Source organism: Asterias rubens, chromosome 1 (assembly GCF_902459465.1).
Source record: "Asterias rubens chromosome 1, eAstRub1.3, whole genome shotgun sequence".
NCBI lineage: Eukaryota > Metazoa > Echinodermata > Asteroidea > Forcipulatida > Asteriidae > Asterias > Asterias rubens.
This window is the reverse complement of record NC_047062.1, coordinates 5,305,295-5,323,179: the sequence shown is the minus strand read 5'-3', so window position 1 is coordinate 5,323,179 and position 17,885 is coordinate 5,305,295. Positions and strand designations below refer to the sequence as shown.

General features: G+C 42.0%; 1 protein-coding gene across 1 annotated transcript; it reads left to right on the top strand.

Moving 5' to 3' along the window:
* The first annotated feature begins 2,203 nt into the window (after window positions 1-2,203).
* On the top strand, window positions 2,204-17,507 carry LOC117298492 (BRO1 domain-containing protein BROX-like). The gene is made up of 10 exons (XM_033781779.1): window positions 2,204-2,406; window positions 3,252-3,527; window positions 4,326-4,424; window positions 6,468-6,540; window positions 7,170-7,275; window positions 8,286-8,461; window positions 9,049-9,130; window positions 14,302-14,452; window positions 15,222-15,372; window positions 16,142-17,507. The coding sequence occupies exons 1-10, from the start codon at window positions 2,306-2,308 to the stop codon at window positions 16,238-16,240; spliced, it is 1,314 nt and encodes a 437-aa protein (XP_033637670.1). The 5' UTR covers window positions 2,204-2,305; the 3' UTR covers window positions 16,241-17,507.
* The last annotated feature ends 378 nt before the right edge of the window (window positions 17,508-17,885 follow it).

The following is a 17,885-nucleotide window of genomic DNA, read 5'->3' as shown; positions in this document are numbered from 1 at the left end:
GTCTGTGAGCAAAAAGGTCAACAAATATGGCGTCTGGAGTTCCGGTCTCCGCAAAAATAATGGTTAAGTGCACAGTGCGGGATCAATAAATTTCATAAAGGCTTAGCACAACCAAATTATGCTTACCAGAGTGACCAGCCAATAATACCAAACCACAAGTGTACCATTTGTGATTGTATCCTGCTCATTTTTACTAACCATAACATTGTTCTGCTAAAAATGCTCATGAAATTGGGCACAGGGGGCAGGGGGCTGACGGAGTTCCAGTCAGAACCATTGCCCCCACACCCCTGCCCCTAATAAGATAGGGGGCATGAATAGTTGTTCGATACCGTAGCCCCATCCATTATTCGCCCCGCTTGCCCCCCCCCCCACTCCCCATTGCAAACTTTATCATCATCAGTGAAAGGGAATGAGCAAACTAAACTGCGCCAATAAAGTATCTAAACACTTACAAATGGTCAGATATATCGGAACCTGAAACAGTATGCCAAAAAATAATTATTTCATTTCGAGTCACCGTTAATTTCTGCACATTTTGACACATCTTGTGTTGCGCTACGATGTTGTTTGGTGGATTTACGGGCACTTGAATGTCAAAAGTCGAATTTCAAAAGTTGCAAAAGCCCCTATTCAAGCTAAATCGTTGTATTGTGACGAGTAAGATCGGCGTTTCTTTTGCTCGCCTTTTATAAATGATGTTTTTTTGGTCGCGTTTTGGATAAATCGGTTGCGATGAACATACTCACCAATAATTGTCAGTAACCAAGCCAAGGGGTCAAAGATGGGAGGCATACAACAATGGTAAGACAGGGAAAGGTGTTTCAAGATAACAGGAAAGATGGCTCAAACGACCAAACAGGAAAGAGGACGGATCGTTGGTTTGATATAAGCCGGTACGTCGATGCGACGGTCAGTAAATGGTGGAATCGCTACCAAGCTCAGGGAAATGTGGACGACCTGCCAAGGAGTGGCCGTCCGAGGGTGACTTCTGCAGCAGAAGAAGAAAGTGAACAAGTCCATAAAGCCTGACACCACTCTCGAGGGGTTTGCGACGCTTCTTGATCAGGAAATGGCAGGGGATTGACCAGGGACAGATCAGAGGTCTCATTGAGAGTATGAGAAGACGACTTTTTGCCGTTCAGGACAATGATGGAGGACACACCAAGAATGGAGGACAGGATAACAACAGTTTTAGAGTTAAAGATACGGCAATTAATTTCATGGTCATGTAAACGAAACGAGTTTGTGTCTTTTGTCTTGATTTTGTCTGAGTGTGATGCTTATGTGAGTTCCCTTTTGGAATTGGGGTGAATAGGGGCTTTTGCAACTTTTGAAATTCGACCTTAAGCCACTCAAGTGTCCTTAAATCCACCAAACAACATCGTAGCGCAACACAAGATGTGTCAAAACGTGCAGAAATTAACGGTGAATAGAAACGAACAATTAAATGTTTGTATACTATTTCAGGTTCCGATAAATCTGACCATTTGTAAGTGTTTAGATACTTTATTGGCGCAGTTTATATGGTATTCGTGGCTACAATTGGGCCAAATTTCATTGCTCTGCTTACCGCCGAATTCTGCGCTTATATACGATCACCATTCCCCGCTTACGAATTTCTCGGCTAGTCTAGCGTAAAATGCCTAGTAACGTGGAGTACGTAAGCTTAGGCCGTGTCCGAATTGGCGACTTCGGCTACAGCTACGGCTATGGCCGCGCGCGTCTGCTATTCTTCAACACTGACAGACGCGCTGATCTAGCCGTAGCTCTAGCCGAAGTCGCCAATTCGGACACGGCCTGTAGAAGCCAAAATTCGCCGCTAACCCGTGACGCTTGCCGTAAGCACTCAGAATTCCCTGCTTCCGTAAGCGCCGATGCAGAGCCATGAAATTGGGCCCAGTACTGTCTTGGGATCCCAATACTAAGATGCCATTTTCTGAAAACTCACAACTGTAGAAAGTTAACTTTTCAAAAACAACGAAATATGCAGATGATCGTGTTGTCATGAATTAAAAAAAACGTGTTCAGGGTGTGACGGAATTTGTTGTCTTTCATTTATAGCCCCGCCCATCAAACGGTCGGTTTTTCCATTCTCCAATATTCTGACTGGTGACGAATCAATGAGCAAAAGTCATGTGTTGTTGTGGTTCGCTTGTTTTACAACACGAGAGGGCGCGCTATCCCTTATGCCAGGCAGCTGCACTGTACTGTTCTGTGTGTTATTTATTGGGAAGTATTCTTCGCTTTATAACACGGCAATACAACAATTCTTAATTTCATTTTATACGATAAAGTCACAGCAATGGCGCATTGGTTCCACAGGAATCCACTGAAGGCAACAGTGCCAGTGACTTTTGATCTGGGACAGCAAGCTGCTTCACCACTAGCAAGACATATTTGCAGGTACACTTAATTACACACACTAGTAGTAGTTAAGGTTTGATGGGATTTTTAAATGTTACATGATGGAATTTTAAAATTGTTACATGAAATGTCATGAATGAACGCCCAACCTACATGCCAGATATACAGGTAAACAGGTTCCAAAAAACAGACAACGATGCCTAGTTTACAATTTGTAGGAATGAACTCCATTCCTTGCTAACCTGTTATTTTAGTTGATTGTTTTGCAGGGCCAGGGTCAAATGCTGTGATACATTGTATTGAAGATGCAATGTTTTGACATCACATGCAAGGCACACAATTTCAATTTGTAAAATATCTTTTCAGGAACAGTTTATGTATACAAGAATAACCCCAAATGCACAGGCTTAATTTTCAAATGTCCTGTTCTAACTTCTAGTTGCGATAAGTATACCCACTTATCACTGTAAGTGAAAGACTAAAGATAGTGTCCGAGAGTTACGCTTGTCGCAGCCAGTTCTGTACTAGAGTACCAGTGACCATGGAGGTAGGACACTGTCAATATTGTTTGTGTATGCGTAAGACAAAGCCTTTTTTTTTCAATGAAAGCTGTGCATGAATTTGGAGGAAGACACTTGAACTTCAGGCCGATGCGAAACCAGTCAGCTATTTTGAGCCACTGACTAAGAAGCACCAAATCAACTCATTTGCGATAATCCTAACCCTTGATCTTCCAGATTCTGTAACCATCGGACTCTCGTTCTTCATGGCGGTCAAAGACTTCCAGTGAATTGAGGGCTACAACTATTGAAAAAAAAAAAAGAAAAAAAATGGTGAATCATGCAAATAAGATTTTCATTGCAATTCATTTTCATGAATTTCAGAGATATTCGTCAGGCGAGAGCTCAACTACTGGATCTTCTACCTAATCCAAATCAAAATGTAGCAGCAGTGAAGGAAGCCATGGAGAAGTACATCGGCCTCCTAGAAGGGTTCATAACAGCCTCAGAAGACCCCAAGGCAGCCCCAGTAACTCCCCAGCAGCAGACAGGGGACAGTATGGACGGAATGCTGCAAGAAACTTCGGTACCGTCCGGTGAAAGTAAACTGAGAAACTCTGTCAAGGTGACGTGGTCAAACTCGCTTGGTGGGAAAAATATGTGAGTTGTGGTTTTGTTTTTATGCTGTGAGTTGTTTTCATGAAATTGATTCTGGAATGGTTAGACGGCAGGACAGGACTTGCAAACCTAATGTTGTTGGTTTGAATCCTACCAGGCTATCCGCTGATTTCACAATGACTAGAATGGGTATGTTTTTAAAAGCATAGATACTGAGTCTCAATTTTCTTGATTTGTGCAAATTCATAATCAATGATACAGGGTTGAGCAGGGTCCAATTTCATGGCTCTGTTCATCGTAAGCAAGGAATCGACGCTTACAGAAGCAGGGAATTCGGAACATACATATACATCAAGCCTATTTCATAGTAAGCAGGGAATTTCTGCTGTGCGCATGTGTAGTCCACATTTCTATTCTTCATTTACACAGCTAGCACACAAAATCAGCTTGCCCTGTTAGAAAACAATGGTAATCGCAAGCGCAGAATAGACCGATCCATTAGGCTCCACCCACGGCGCACGTGTGAGCAAGAACACATGCGCCTCTCCAATGTAACTCTACCGCGTGCGCCAAGCATACGCGCACGCATGTCAGACTTTTAATAGTGTCAGACTTTTGGTTGTGCAATGGGTTGTGATTGGTCGATACGCAATAGGGCGGAGCTTAATGGGTCGGTCTATTGGTTGGTAACCAGTACCATGAAATTAGGCCTGAGTGGCTGGAGACAGATTGTTGATATGACTAAAATGAAGCGTCAACAATAACAGAGAAAGGTTGCTGTTATAGGCCTATATGGAATTAGATTGACACACTGTATACAATTTGTGATTCTTTTGACAGTTTCCAGAATGACTTTGTGTTTGAGGAAATCAACATGCTATTCAACATTGCTCTGTGGTATACAAAACACGCTGCTAAGCTGGCAGCCGGCAGTGCAGAGTAAGTTATCATAATGACACCTTAAATAGTGGTGGTAGCTAAGCTTGGGCGGTTCCTTCGGTTACCCGGTGCTACCCGGTTCCAAATTGAAAACCGGACCGGCGGTTCCACTTTTCTGTGGAACCGGGTACCCGCTTTTGTCGGTTCCGATTTCAAAAGACCGAGTCCCAATTATAAAAGACTCTGTGGAGCCGATCCTGGGACGAACCGGCTCCAGAAATTGAGGCTTGATGTTGAAAACGGTGACCGCAGATACACTGTGCAAAGGCTTCAAGCCGACATGAGCATCAACTATCACATGTCGCTGCATTATTATACAACACATAGTGCACAGATGATGCATAGGCATATGCTGAGATATACAGAGTCCAAAGTCCAACCAGACGGCACGTTGTGATTGGCTGCCGATATATCCATATTCATAAAAGCTTGTCCCATGCACAAAACACACAGTACTGTATGCATGTACAGGCATGTACACTTCTATGTACAGAGACGGCACACTGCATGCACTACGATCGTACTGCACTACGGACGTACTGCACTACGGACGTACTGCACACTACGGATGTACTGCACACTACGGACGTACTGCATTACGGACGTACTGCTGCCGGCCAAATCAAAGACTTGTATAAATGCATGGAGAATAGGTGCTCGGTGGCACGATGTCTGATTGACTTGGTGGGTATTCTGGTATTAATTTTCAGTTAAAATAGATCGGCTCAATGGTGTGTGTGTGAGCTTGGGACGGGCGGCTTATGTTTTATATAGAGTGGAACCGGGTATGTCTCAGAACCGAGCTTTTTTTGGGAACCGGAACCGAGCCCCAAATTTCTGGAACCGCCCAAGCTTAGTGGTAGCCTTGAATTTGTATGCTTATAGCACCTGGAACCCCTGGTCACTGGGCCCTTCTCAGCTCTGTGATGAGTATACAGGCATGGGTGGCTTGTGCGTAAAGCACTCACCTCTCACTAGTGCTGGGCGAATAGTGAAATTTTGTTATTCGGATACCGCTGGCCAACTATCTGAAATTAACCGGATATTCGAATAGTTTTTTTCGCCGCTAGAGGGCACTGTTCGTTTGTGAATGAGATCTTGTGGGCAGATTGATTTTAGTTTTAGACAGTGTCACTCGGTTCATTCATAAAAATGACCGGATCTAATTTAAAGATGGCGATTTGCTTTTTCTTTTGATCGTGATTGACTCTACGTGAAGGAAAACTTTTGTAATCTTTGAACAAATTACGTCAGATATGTCATTGTTTGAACTCTTCACGGAGGTGAGCATACTTAAATACTTAATTTATGCTGTTTTATGCTGTCTTAATAGAATTTTTAAAAGGATTTAGACAAAACATTCATATCAGTTGTCGCCCGACGTCCGCGGATATTCGGATATTAAAGAATATCCGGTTACTTGGTTGTAATTACAGAATTATCCGGTTTGTAAATAGCTATTCGCGCCCTATGCGGATATCCGGTTAAGAAAAAAAAGGCATACGCGGTTACGGATAGGAAAACCCATTCGCCATTAACCGGATATTTGAATAATTCGCCCAGGCCTACCTCTCACCATGGTGATCCTGGTTTGATTCCTGAGTGGAGATGTTTGATGGTTCTCTACTGTGCCACAAGGGTTTCTCTCCGGGCTCTCTGGTTTTCCTCCATCTGAACAAATTAAAACACCTTTTATCTCAGGCTGTGCTTTGGTCATTTATGGATCGATGTGCCTGGCTGCGAAAGGCTCCCTATCATGCCTGCGACTCGACCACATTGCAGCCAAGTCCTTTCGCAATTCAGCTTCAAAGCTGTACAAATAATAAAACACAATAGTATGAGGAGGAAATTAGAGTGTTCCTTCATGAGATATGAACTTTTCAAGAAGTTGTATAGACCATGTGACCTTTGTTGACAGGAAGACGATTCCTGGCAGGCAAGATGCGCTAAGTACACCGTTCATATGAAGTTTTACAATTTGTGTCATAATTAACGTCCAGGCTCAATGGCTCTTGGTCTATAATATTCTTGTCTCTTTAATAGAATTTCAGAAGAAGATGCAAAAGAAGTCCACAGAAGTGTTCGACAAGCAGCTGGTATCTTCAAGTTCATTCAGGTAAATGAAGCGAAATTATGTTAATTGAATTCAGGTCAGTCCTAACATGGAGGACAATTTCTTTGGACTTATGCAAAACACAAAATAATTTCACAGTACCAAATATTTGCTGTATAGCCTTGCAGCTCACTGGTGAGAAAGACTGTCAAGTTCATCGATAGTACTCGATTACTAGTCACAAGCTTGTTCATGGGAAAAAACACTTCCACCAGAATGCTGACCCTCTAAGGCCATTAGTGTGCAGGCAGCTGATGGTACAGGGGGTGGTTGCGCACGTAAAAAATATGCTGAAATATGTAATATTTACAAAATCTTACTAGAGAGTGATTAACATCTGAGCTGATCTGAACGGTCCATGTAATTGTATGAAAGAATTGAATTATGTGTTTGTTTTGCATCAAAGTTGTGTCATTTTGAGTCAGTTACCATGTGTGTTATACTGTATAGAGAGCATTTTTGGCGACCAGTGTACATTTTCGCACTCACTATATCTTAACATGCCATTTGCAAAATGGCAGACCATGGGCAGAGAGTAGCCATGTGCAAGTGGTCTAAACATGAGTTTTCAAATGTCTCGCCAAAGTTCTTTTAATCTAAATCCATATTGTGTTTATTGTTGTGTGATACAGAGTAACATGCTGAGTAAGTTGTATGAAGTGCCCGGCGATGGCTCAGATTTGGATTCCAGAGTCTTATCTTGCTATGAGTTACAGTGCACTGCGGAGGCACAAGAAGGTACGTAGGTAGAGTGTACAAAGTCCAAGAAACCTAGAACTGAACAAGTCAGTTTTTGTTGTTTTTTATTGTTATTATTATAAAGTTCTGTTAATGAAATCAAGGCTCATGCCTCACAAGTTACTTTTAATCACTGTATCTTGCAAGCCTGAGGAAACCTGTGTCCAATATGTCTAATGTGAAGGACAAATTGTCAAGTGACTTGCTCAAGGACACAAGTGTCAAGACTGGGGCTCGACCCCCCATATAAATCTGGGCTCAAACTGGTTATTGCCAGAGAGGCAGTTGGTACCCACTAAGCTTCGGTGTAATTGCTTTTATTATCCCATGATGATCGTCAAACAAATATCGTGATACTCGATTATATCGCAATTTAAATTTTATGTTCAAAATTCTAACAAAAAATCAAGACAATACGGTAATCATTCCGATATGGTATCACGATTTTCGATAATATCGAGATATCGCCCAAGCTAAGTACCCACTGTAACCTTGATAATTGTAGTGAAGTTTGTCCTGATTTCTCAACAAGTAAAAACCAAACGATGACCCTACCTACCTTAAAGAAGAATCCTGTTTTACTTGTTGTATTTTACTTGTTGTATTTTACTTGTTGTGTAGAAGCAGTTCATAATTCTAGTCTAGTCTGGTGTGACACTGCTCTAGAATTGCAAGGGGTGTTGGTTCGAATCCCACCTGGGTAATATGCCGGTTATTTGTTCACAGAACTCGGGGAAAGTACCGAGTATACAGTGCTAACACACATCGATGTATTTAGGTAAAACCAAAATGAATATTCTAGACCCGATGCAAATTTAGTGCTATCAGTTCATAGTTTATCATTTCTTTTTTCCCCCTGCATCTTGGTTTTGATTTCAAGTAACTCTGGCTAGAGCTAATGAGCATCCTATCTTACTTGTTGTATTTTACCTGTTGGATTTTACTTGTTTGTACAAGCAGTTCATAACTGATCATTCCCTTTTTTCTCCATCTTGGTTTTTGATTTCCAGTCACTCTCGCTAGAGCTATTGAACTAAAACACAGCAACAGTCTTATCTCGGCCCTAGCGTCTGAAACCAGCAAGCTGTTTGCCAAAGCTGATGAATCTCTCAAATCGCTGGAAGAAAAACTGGTAGTGAAATGGAGGAAATACCTGCAGTTTAAGTGTATGTTTTACATGTCATACGTAAGTAAATGAAAATCTCTCTTTCTGTCATAATATGATCATTAAAGGCAGTGGACACTATTGGTAATTACTCAAATAATTATTTGCATAAACCCTACTTGGTGACGAGTAATGGGGAGCTGTTGATAGTATAAAATATTGTGAGAAATGGCTCCTTCTGAAGTTACGTAGTTTTTGAGAAAGAAGTAATTTTTCAAAAATTTGATTTTGGGACCTCAGCTTTAGAATTTGAGGTCTCGAAATCAAGCATCTGATAGCACACAACTTCGTGTAACAAGGGTGTTTTTTATTTCATTCATATTTCGCAACTTCTACGACCAATTGAGCTCAATTTTTCACAGGTTTGTTATTTTATGCATATGTTGAGATACACCAAGTGAGACGACTGGTCTTTGACAATTACCAACATAAAAGTAATAATAATTAAACAAAATTTGTATTATATTTTTTTAGACTTAAGTACAACAGCAAAAAAAAACACCAGCTACAGATATGGCAATAAAATATAAGTTAAAAAGTGTTGTTGTCCCATACTCTGACCCACAGGCTTAATCTAATGAGACTGTTTTTTTGTTCTACTTCTTTAGGCACACTGCTACAATGGAAACTACTTGCTAACTAAAGACAAAGGAGGTGATGCTGTGAGGTCTCTCAAAGAAAGCTTCTCATGTAAGTATTATGTGGGAGCCTAAACTTGGAAAGGAAGCTAGAGGTTCCCCCTAGAAAGGATTACATCAAACTACTAGAAGATGATACAGGCTTAATTGGAAATTGGCTTAATTGGAAAAGTTCACTTCCACCCATGATTTTAGAAAATGAATTGTTTTCCTTTTAGCGCCTCCTACTGTCCAGTCTGTAGGTATTATATTACATGTCTGTGGTAGTACCATACCAGCATTTTGACAATACAGCGAGCCCTCTACAGTTTGTTCAGGAGAGGCCATTGGAGTGAGAGGCCATCAGTGCATTATTGGAGTTGATGTCTATGCTTGCTTGTTAAAGTCTCTCTGTAATGTCTAACAGCGTTCCTTTTTCTTGTTTTTAGGCCTTTTATACATGTAGTTGTTCAGTGATTTGTATGATCTTTTGTGCTTTCTGTTTACGCCCTTTCTTGTCTTAATATTGTCCTGGCTTATCTGGGATTTGGGAGACATACGTCTTTTGGCGACAGTTATATTTAACCTTCATGCTCTCAAGGACATCCCTATGTTGTTTAACTTAAGTTTTTAATATATTTTTTGTTGTGTATACGTACTTGTGAATGTTTTGCCCGAATAAATATTATTGTTATTATAGTGTCAGATGAATAACACCCAAAGATGTTTTTTCCTGTTTTTACAGTATAAGCTAAGGTTTTGTGTTTGGCTGGGGAATGGTTTCCACATTCATGGCGGCCATTATAATATTCCCAAACTTGCCGTGCATTGCTGAGTTGTCATTGGTTTTAGTCGACTGCCTTTTGGAAAAACTGCCTCTCTACAGTAACTATTGAGGGTGATATTGTGAATTGCCCTCAATGTCTGGATTCTTTCACTTTTATATTTTGTTTATTTAACATATCTTTGCATATATGACACACTTATATTAATAGTGTACGGGTGGTCGGGTTGGCTTAGTTGTATCTTTACTCGCCTACCACCTCTAGGACCCCAGGTTCGAATCCCACCGGGGCACTATGTTGATTGGGGATTTCAGTCTCTACCGGACTGCACAGGGATTTCAGTCTCTACCGGACTGCATAGGGATTTCAGTCTCTACCGGACTGCATAGGGATTTCAGTCTCTACTGGACTGCATAGGGATTTCAGTCTCTACCGGACTGCATAGGGATTTCAGTCTCTACTGGACTGCATAGGGATTTCAGTCTCTACCGGACTGCATAGGGATTTCAGTCTCTACTGGACTGCATAGGGATTTCAGTCTCTACCGGACTGCACAGGGATTTCAGTCTCTACCGGACTGCATAGGGATTTCAGTCTCTACCGGACTGCATAGGGATTTCAGTCTCTACCGGACTGCATAGGGATTTCAGTCTCTACCGGCCTGCATAGGGATTTCAGTCTCTACTGGACTGCATCGGGATTTCAGTCTCTACCGGACTGCATTGGGATTTCAGTCTCTACCGGACTGCATAGGGATTTCAGTCTCTACCGGACTGCATAGGGATTTCAGTCTCTACCGGACTGCATAGGGATTTCAGTCTCTACCGGCCTGCATAGGGATTTCAGTCTCTACTGGACTGCATCGGGATTTCAGTCTCTACCGGACTGCATATTGATTTCAGTCTCTACCGGACTGTACAGGGATTTCAGTCTCTACCGGACTGCATAGGGATTTCAGTCTCTACCGGACTGCACAGAGATTTCAGTCTCTACCGGACTGCATAGGGATTTCAGTCTCTACCGGACTGCATAGGGATTTCAGTCTCTACCGGACTGCATAGGGATTTCAGTCTCTACCGGACTGCATAGGGATTTCAGTCTCTACCGGACTGCATAGGGATTTCAGTCTCTACTGGACTGCATAGGGATTTCAGTCTCTACTGGACTGCATCGGGATTTCAGTCTCTACCGGACTGCATAGGGATTTCAGTCTCTACCGGACTGTACAGGGATTTCAGTCTCTACCGGACTGCATTGGGATTTCAGTCTCTACTGGACTGCATAGGGATTTCAGTCTCTACTGGACTGCATCGGGATTTCAGTCTCTACCGGACTGCATAGGGATTTCAGTCTCTACCGGACTGCATAGGCATTTCAGTCTCTACCGGACTGCATAGAGATTTCAGTCTCTACCGGACTGCACAGGGATTTCAGTCTCTACCGGACTGCATAGGGATTTCAGTCTCTAGTGGACTGCATAGGGATTTTAGTCTCTACCGGACTGCATAGGGATTTCAGTCTCTACTGGACTGCATAGGGATTTCAGTCTCTACTGGACTGCATAGGGATTTCAGTCTCTACCGGACTGCATAGGGATTTCAGTCTCTACCGGACTGCATAGGGATTTCAGTCTCTACCGGACTGCACAGAGATTTCAGTCTCTACCAGACTGCACAGGGATTCTAGTCTCTACCGGACTGCATAGGGATTTCAGTCTCTACCGGACTGCATAGGGATTTCAGTCTCTACCGGACTGCACAGGGATTTCAGTCTCTACCGGACTGCATAGGGATTTCAGTCTCTACCGGACTGCACAGGGATTTCAGTCTCTACCGGACTGCATAGGGATTTCAGTCTCTACCGGACTGCATTGGGATTTCAGTCTCTACCGGACTGCACAGGGATTTCAGTCTCTACCGGACTGCACAGGGATTTCAGTCTCTACCGGACTGCATAGGGATTTCAGTCTCTACCGGACTGCATAGGGATTTCAGTCTCTACCGGACTGCACAGGGATTTCAGTCTCTACCGGACTGCACAGGGATTTCAGTCTCTACCGGACTGCACAGGGATTTCAGTCTCTGCCGGACTGCATAGGGATTTCAGTCTCTACCGGCCTGCATAGGGATTTCAGTCTCTACTGGACTGCATCGGGATTTCAGTCTCTACCGGACTGCACAGGGATTTCAGTCTCTACCGGACTGCATAGGGATTTCAGTCTCTACTGGACTGCATAGGGATTTCAGTCTCTACCGGACTGCATAGGGATTTCAGTCTCTACCGGACTGCATAGGGATTTCAGTCTCTACCGGACTGCATAGGGATTTCAGTCTCTACCGGACTGCATAGAGATTTCAGTCTCTACCGAACTGCACAGGGATTTCAGTCTCTACCGGACTGCATAGGGATTTCAGTCTCTAGTGGACTGCATAGGGATTTTAGTCTCTACCGGACTGCATAGGGATTTCAGTCTCTACTGGACTGCATAGGGATTTCAGTCTCTACTGGACTGCATAGGGATTTCAGTCTCTACCGGACTGCATAGGGATTTCAGTCTCTACCGGACTGCATAGGGATTTCAGTCTCTACCGGACTGCACAGAGATTTCAGTCTCTACCAGACTGCACAGGGATTCTAGTCTCTACCGGACTGCATAGGGATTTCAGTCTCTACCGGACTGCATAGGGATTTCAGTCTCTACCGGACTGCACAGGGATTTCAGTCTCTACCGGACTGCATAGGGATTTCAGTCTCTACCGGACTGCATAGGGATTTCAGTCTCTACCGGACTGCATAGGGATTTCAGTCTCTACTGGACTGCATAGGGATTTCAGTCTCTACCGGACTGCATAGGGATTTCAGTCTCTACCGGACTGCATAGGGATTTCAGTCTCTACCGGACTGCATAGGGATTTCAGTCTCTACCGGACTGCATAGGGATTTCAGTCTCTACCGGACTGCATAGGGATTTCAGTCTCTACCGGACTGCATAGGGATTTCAGTCTCTACCGGACTGCATAGGGATTTCAGTCTCTACCGGACTGCATAGGGATTTCAGTCTCTACCGGACTGCATAGGGATTTCAGTCTCTACCGGACTGCATAGGGATTTCAGTCTCTACCGGACTGCATAGGGATTTCAGTCTCTACTGGACTGCATAGGGATTTCAGTCTCTACCGGACTGCATAGGGATTTCAGTCTCTACCGGACTGCATAGGGATTTCAGTCTCTACCGGACTGCATAGGGATTTCAGTCTCTACCGGACTGCATAGGGATTTCAGTCTCTACCGGACTGCATAGGGATTTCAGTCTCTACCGGACTGCATAGGGATTTCAGTCTCTACTGGACTGCATAGGGATTTCAGTCTCTACCGGACTGCATAGGGATTTCAGTCTCTACCGGACTGCATAGGGATTTCAGTCTCTACCGGACTGCATAGGGATTTCAGTCTCTACCGGACTGCATAGGGATTTCAGTCTCTACCGGACTGCATAGGGATTTCAGTCTCTACCGGACTGCATAGGGATTTCAGTCTCTACCGGACTGCATAGGGATTTCAGTCTCTACCGGACTGCATAGGGATTTCAGTCTCTACCGGACTGCATAGGGATTTCAGTCTCTACCGGACTGCATAGGGATTTCAGTCTCTACCGGACTGCATAGGGATTTCAGTCTCTACCGGACTGCATAGGGATTTCAGTCTCTACCGGACTGCATAGGGATTTCAGTCTCTACTGGACTGCATAGGGATTTCAGTCTCTACCGGACTGCATAGGGATTTCAGTCTCTACCGGACTGCATAGGGATTTCAGTCTCTACCGGACTGCATAGGGATTTCAGTCTCTACCGGACTGCATAGGGATTTCAGTCTCTACCGGACTGCATAGGGATTTCAGTCTCTACCGGACTGCATAGGGATTTCAGTCTCTACCGGACTGCATAGGGATTTCAGTCTCTACCGGACTGCATCGGGATTTCAGTCTCTACCGGACTGCATAGGGATTTCAGTCTCTACCGGACTGCATAGGGATTTCAGTCTCTACCGGACTGCATAGGGATTTCAGTCTCTACTGGACTGCATAGGGTTTTCCCTGGAAGAATTCTCTGGGGTTTTCCTTCCACATCTGAAACTGAAACGTCCTTCCTTGTCTTCTCACCCTGGAGTGCTTGGCTAGTACAGTGATTTTCTGAGAGTCCTTGACTTCACAACCAGAACAAATGTAATCTGCTTGTTTGTAATTGTATCTTTCACTCATCATATTTTATTGTTCTCTTTATGTGCTTAGAGGCTTTTTGCATTGGGTGGTTTACAAATATCTTTATTATTATTTTTATTATTATTTATTTAAAATGAAAAAGTGAAATGAAATAGTTCTATTAAATATTTCTATTTGGTATTTAGATTTTTCCTGATTTGATGATGTGTTTTGACAAAGTTTTTCTTTGATACGGTTTAGTATTTCAGAAGTCAGAGCTGTTAGCAAAAGAGTATGCTAAGGCTAAAGGTCCAGGCACAGTAGCAAAACCAGAGCAACATCCATTCTTCTTGCGTCTTGGGCCGATTGTTCACAGGATACTGGAGAAGACCGAGAGAGAAAACTCAATGATGTAAGTCTTGTCTTGTGCAAAGTTTATGTTTCATTGAATTCACTCCCGTGCTGTCATGATCTTACAGAAATGGGTTTCCTTAACCTTTTTGTTCATTCGCCCACTGGACGTGTCAACTCAAATTGGGGGTCACCCACAAGTTATCACTACCCCACATGTATTAATATGCATACAATTTTCAGAACATAAAAAACAAAACAAACAAAAAAACATTGAAGTGAAGTTCCCAGGGTTTTGACTGGCCTGCCGCTGTTCACTCGCATTTGGCGACTGCTTATTTCGAACCCTTGAGAAAGGACAGTAGAGGCACTTGAGTGAGCTGTATTTACTTCAAAGGAAACCTGATCACTGCTGAGAATAGATCTTTATCACGGTGCAGCCATCTTGAATTTTTCCCGATGATATCAATGTAACCTAACCGAGGCTGGAGGAACAAAATAGTCTGGTTCCTATTTGCAAAATGATTATTAGCATTCATTATTGTTATTCTATACAAGAAACATGATCAAGATTGAGGCAGCACGATTAAGGTCTATACCCTGTGGTTATCAGATAACTGCTCTACAACTCACTGACATAAAAATCAGCTTTGTGTTAACCACATTGTCTAAATTTTACTTAATAGAACAAGGTCAAATTTTGCAACCTCTTGTGGCCACCAGTGGCATTTCTGAACAAGCCATCCGCAGCCTCTGGTCTCTTAAGGATATTTATTGATAATTTCATCCGTGGAATGTGAACATCTTTGCTCTTCTTCTCTTTGATGCAGCTATCATGAGAAAGTACCTGAAGAACTGCCAGAGATTAACTCCAAAGAGACGTTTGGATTGGCCAGTCCGCTGGATTTTGAACTGCCTGCAAAAAGCACCGAGTGGACGGCAGCGGTCTACAATGGCTTCACTGTTGCATCAACGAAAAAGGTAAATTTTGTTCTTTTGTTCTCTTCAAATGTTTCATGACACCATTGAGTTAATAAACATCACCCAACATCTCATGTTCTTTATGTATTTTATCATGGGCATATTTCCACATTCCATAAGTGCTATTCACATGTTTGAAAACAAAGCCATGATATTGGGACAAGCATTCAACATCAACTTTTCTCTCAACTAACTATAAAAAAATACCTCATTTGAGTTGTTTTTTTCAGAGTCCAGTTGGGTCAAGCATTCTTCATCAACTATTATTAGTTAAAGCATTGTCCAAAATGTTGTTATCATGTTTTAAAACTCGTTTCACCTGCAAGTTTGCAACTATGCTTTTTTGTATGCCGTTATGGATGTATGCCTTTGCCTGTTTATTGATAATCTCCATTCTCTTAACTGTGCTTTTGTGTGTTTGTATTTGATGCATTCTTGTACCCGTTTATGGATAGTTTATATTTTCTTAAAAAATGCTTGTGTGTGTTTGTATTGATTGTACCCATTTGTTGTTAATTTCTATTTTCTTAACTTTGTGAAATCATTTTAATTTTGAATGGTGTCAACTTTTTTTCTTCTTTTTAATCAAAATAAAATAAAATAAATAAAATCATTAATATAATATAATATATATAATATTACAATGAACTAGAAATAATTTACCCATTTGAATTGTATTTTTCAGAGTCCAAGTGGGAAAAACATTCTTCCTCAACTATTATTATTATAAACTACAAATAACTACTGTATTTGATTTTGTTTTCTTCAGAGTCCAGATGATAAAGAGGACTCGGTGAAACCAGTTAAGGAGGTTCCCATTGAATCTGATAAGCATCCATCAAACTCTACTGGCTGTAGCATCTCATAAAATGCAAATATAATGTGCTTAATATTCATCTATATTTGTTATTTGGAGGCATTTCACCAAAAGGAAGGTGTGTATGGAGTGGTAGGGATTGGGAGGAGGGTGTAAAATTAAATTCTGAAATCCTGGGGACTCTGTTTTTCTACTGGACAGAGTCCCCAAGTTTGGCTTTACCCAGAGTTGTGTATTGAGAGAGTTGCGACATGGAGGGACCAGTTTTCTTTGGTCACGTGGTTGCTGGACGCCATTTTGTCTCCAAATGCATCACAACCCAATGGGCAGACTAGTCTGGCACCCTGTGTTCGCCCATGCATTTCTTGGGGAACAAAATGGTTTCTAATCGCAAGATGTCGTAACTCTCCCAATATATGGCTCTGGCTTTACCTGGTGAAGAGCGCCCTCTCTTGGTGATTGGCAGAAAGTCTAAAGTTTCCCATTATAAAAAAGTGTGTTGCTCAAGGACACAAGTGCTGGTGTGGCAGGAGATTCTGTCCCCGCGGAGATTCTGACCCCCCATCCATACAACCAACTGTGTGCAAACTTCTGATAGCGTCCTCTTTTTAAAATTCTTCCTTCAGCCCATGTTAAATTCTCATAGGGACAGAATCTTGAGTTAGGTGCATGAGACCATTCGGCCACACCACTCTAATTTTAACCACTGAAATTAAGAATGTTTGCCCAAGTTGCAGAATTATTAAATTTGTGAAAAAACAAAAAACTCAATTTGGGAAAGTGACTGTTGGTGTGTACAGGCTCTTCAACTTGTATATATTCAATTCTAACGGGCTTGATATTCTTTCTTACGGTTATCTTTTTCCATTTTGTTTGCCCTTAGAAAAATCGGCAAAGTTTTTGTTAATATCCTGAAAAGTCTATTACAGCCATTGTACTCAATTGAATTTATTTTTTTTCCTCCAAGGGACAAAACTTATGCCCTTTTTAAGCTCCATAATTCAATGCACATTATTTTAGTTTTTTATCACATTTGTATTACCCAACTTGGATCATAATATCAAGTAATTAAATTGTGGGTTTTTTCAGGGTTATTGTAGATATTAAGGGGAATAGTAAATATAAATGTAATCTTGATGACTATTCAAATATATCTTGTAATGTAGATATAATATAAAATATAGTGTATATGTTAATATAATTATAATGCTAGGTAGGCAGGACATGTATGTCTAAAACCAGGGTTCATACTTCCAGCGAATGCGATATGAATTTTGACGTCTCAATTTCTCAACAGTTGAACTGTGTTAAACTAGTGTGAAACATTCGCTGCAAAAACAGCCATATGACGTCAACATTCACTTTGCATTCGCAGAAGTTATGAACCAGGCTTAAGTGTAGCATAATTATGTTAGATCAGCGTGTGGCAAACTAAGGGACGACCCAAAAAGTGGGTTGAGCCTACAAAATTCAAGTGGGGCGTCAAACTTATGAGAAGTGCTAAAATTGATCGGAACACTTTTGATCATTCTGTCGGCAACTATGAATAAATTTACAAAAAACACAAACCTGCGTCAACAATAATAGCCACCTGGTTGTGATTATCGATTAGCTTGTTACCGGTCACTTGGGCACCGAGACCTCAAACTCTACATCTGAGGTCTCGAAATCAAATTCGTGGAAAATTACTTCTTTC

Excerpts from the sequence above, each read along its gene's own strand:
- LOC117298492 (XM_033781779.1), top strand. The coding sequence starts at position 2,306 with ATGGCGCATTGGTTCCACAGGAATCCACTGAAGGCAACAGTGCCAGTG. Across the intron at positions 8,462-9,048 it reads GTATGTTTTACATGTCATAC|GCACACTGCTACAATGGAAA; the intron begins GTAAGTAAATGA and ends CTACTTCTTTAG. Across the intron at positions 14,453-15,221 it reads GAGAGAGAAAACTCAATGAT|CTATCATGAGAAAGTACCTG; the intron begins GTAAGTCTTGTC and ends TCTTTGATGCAG.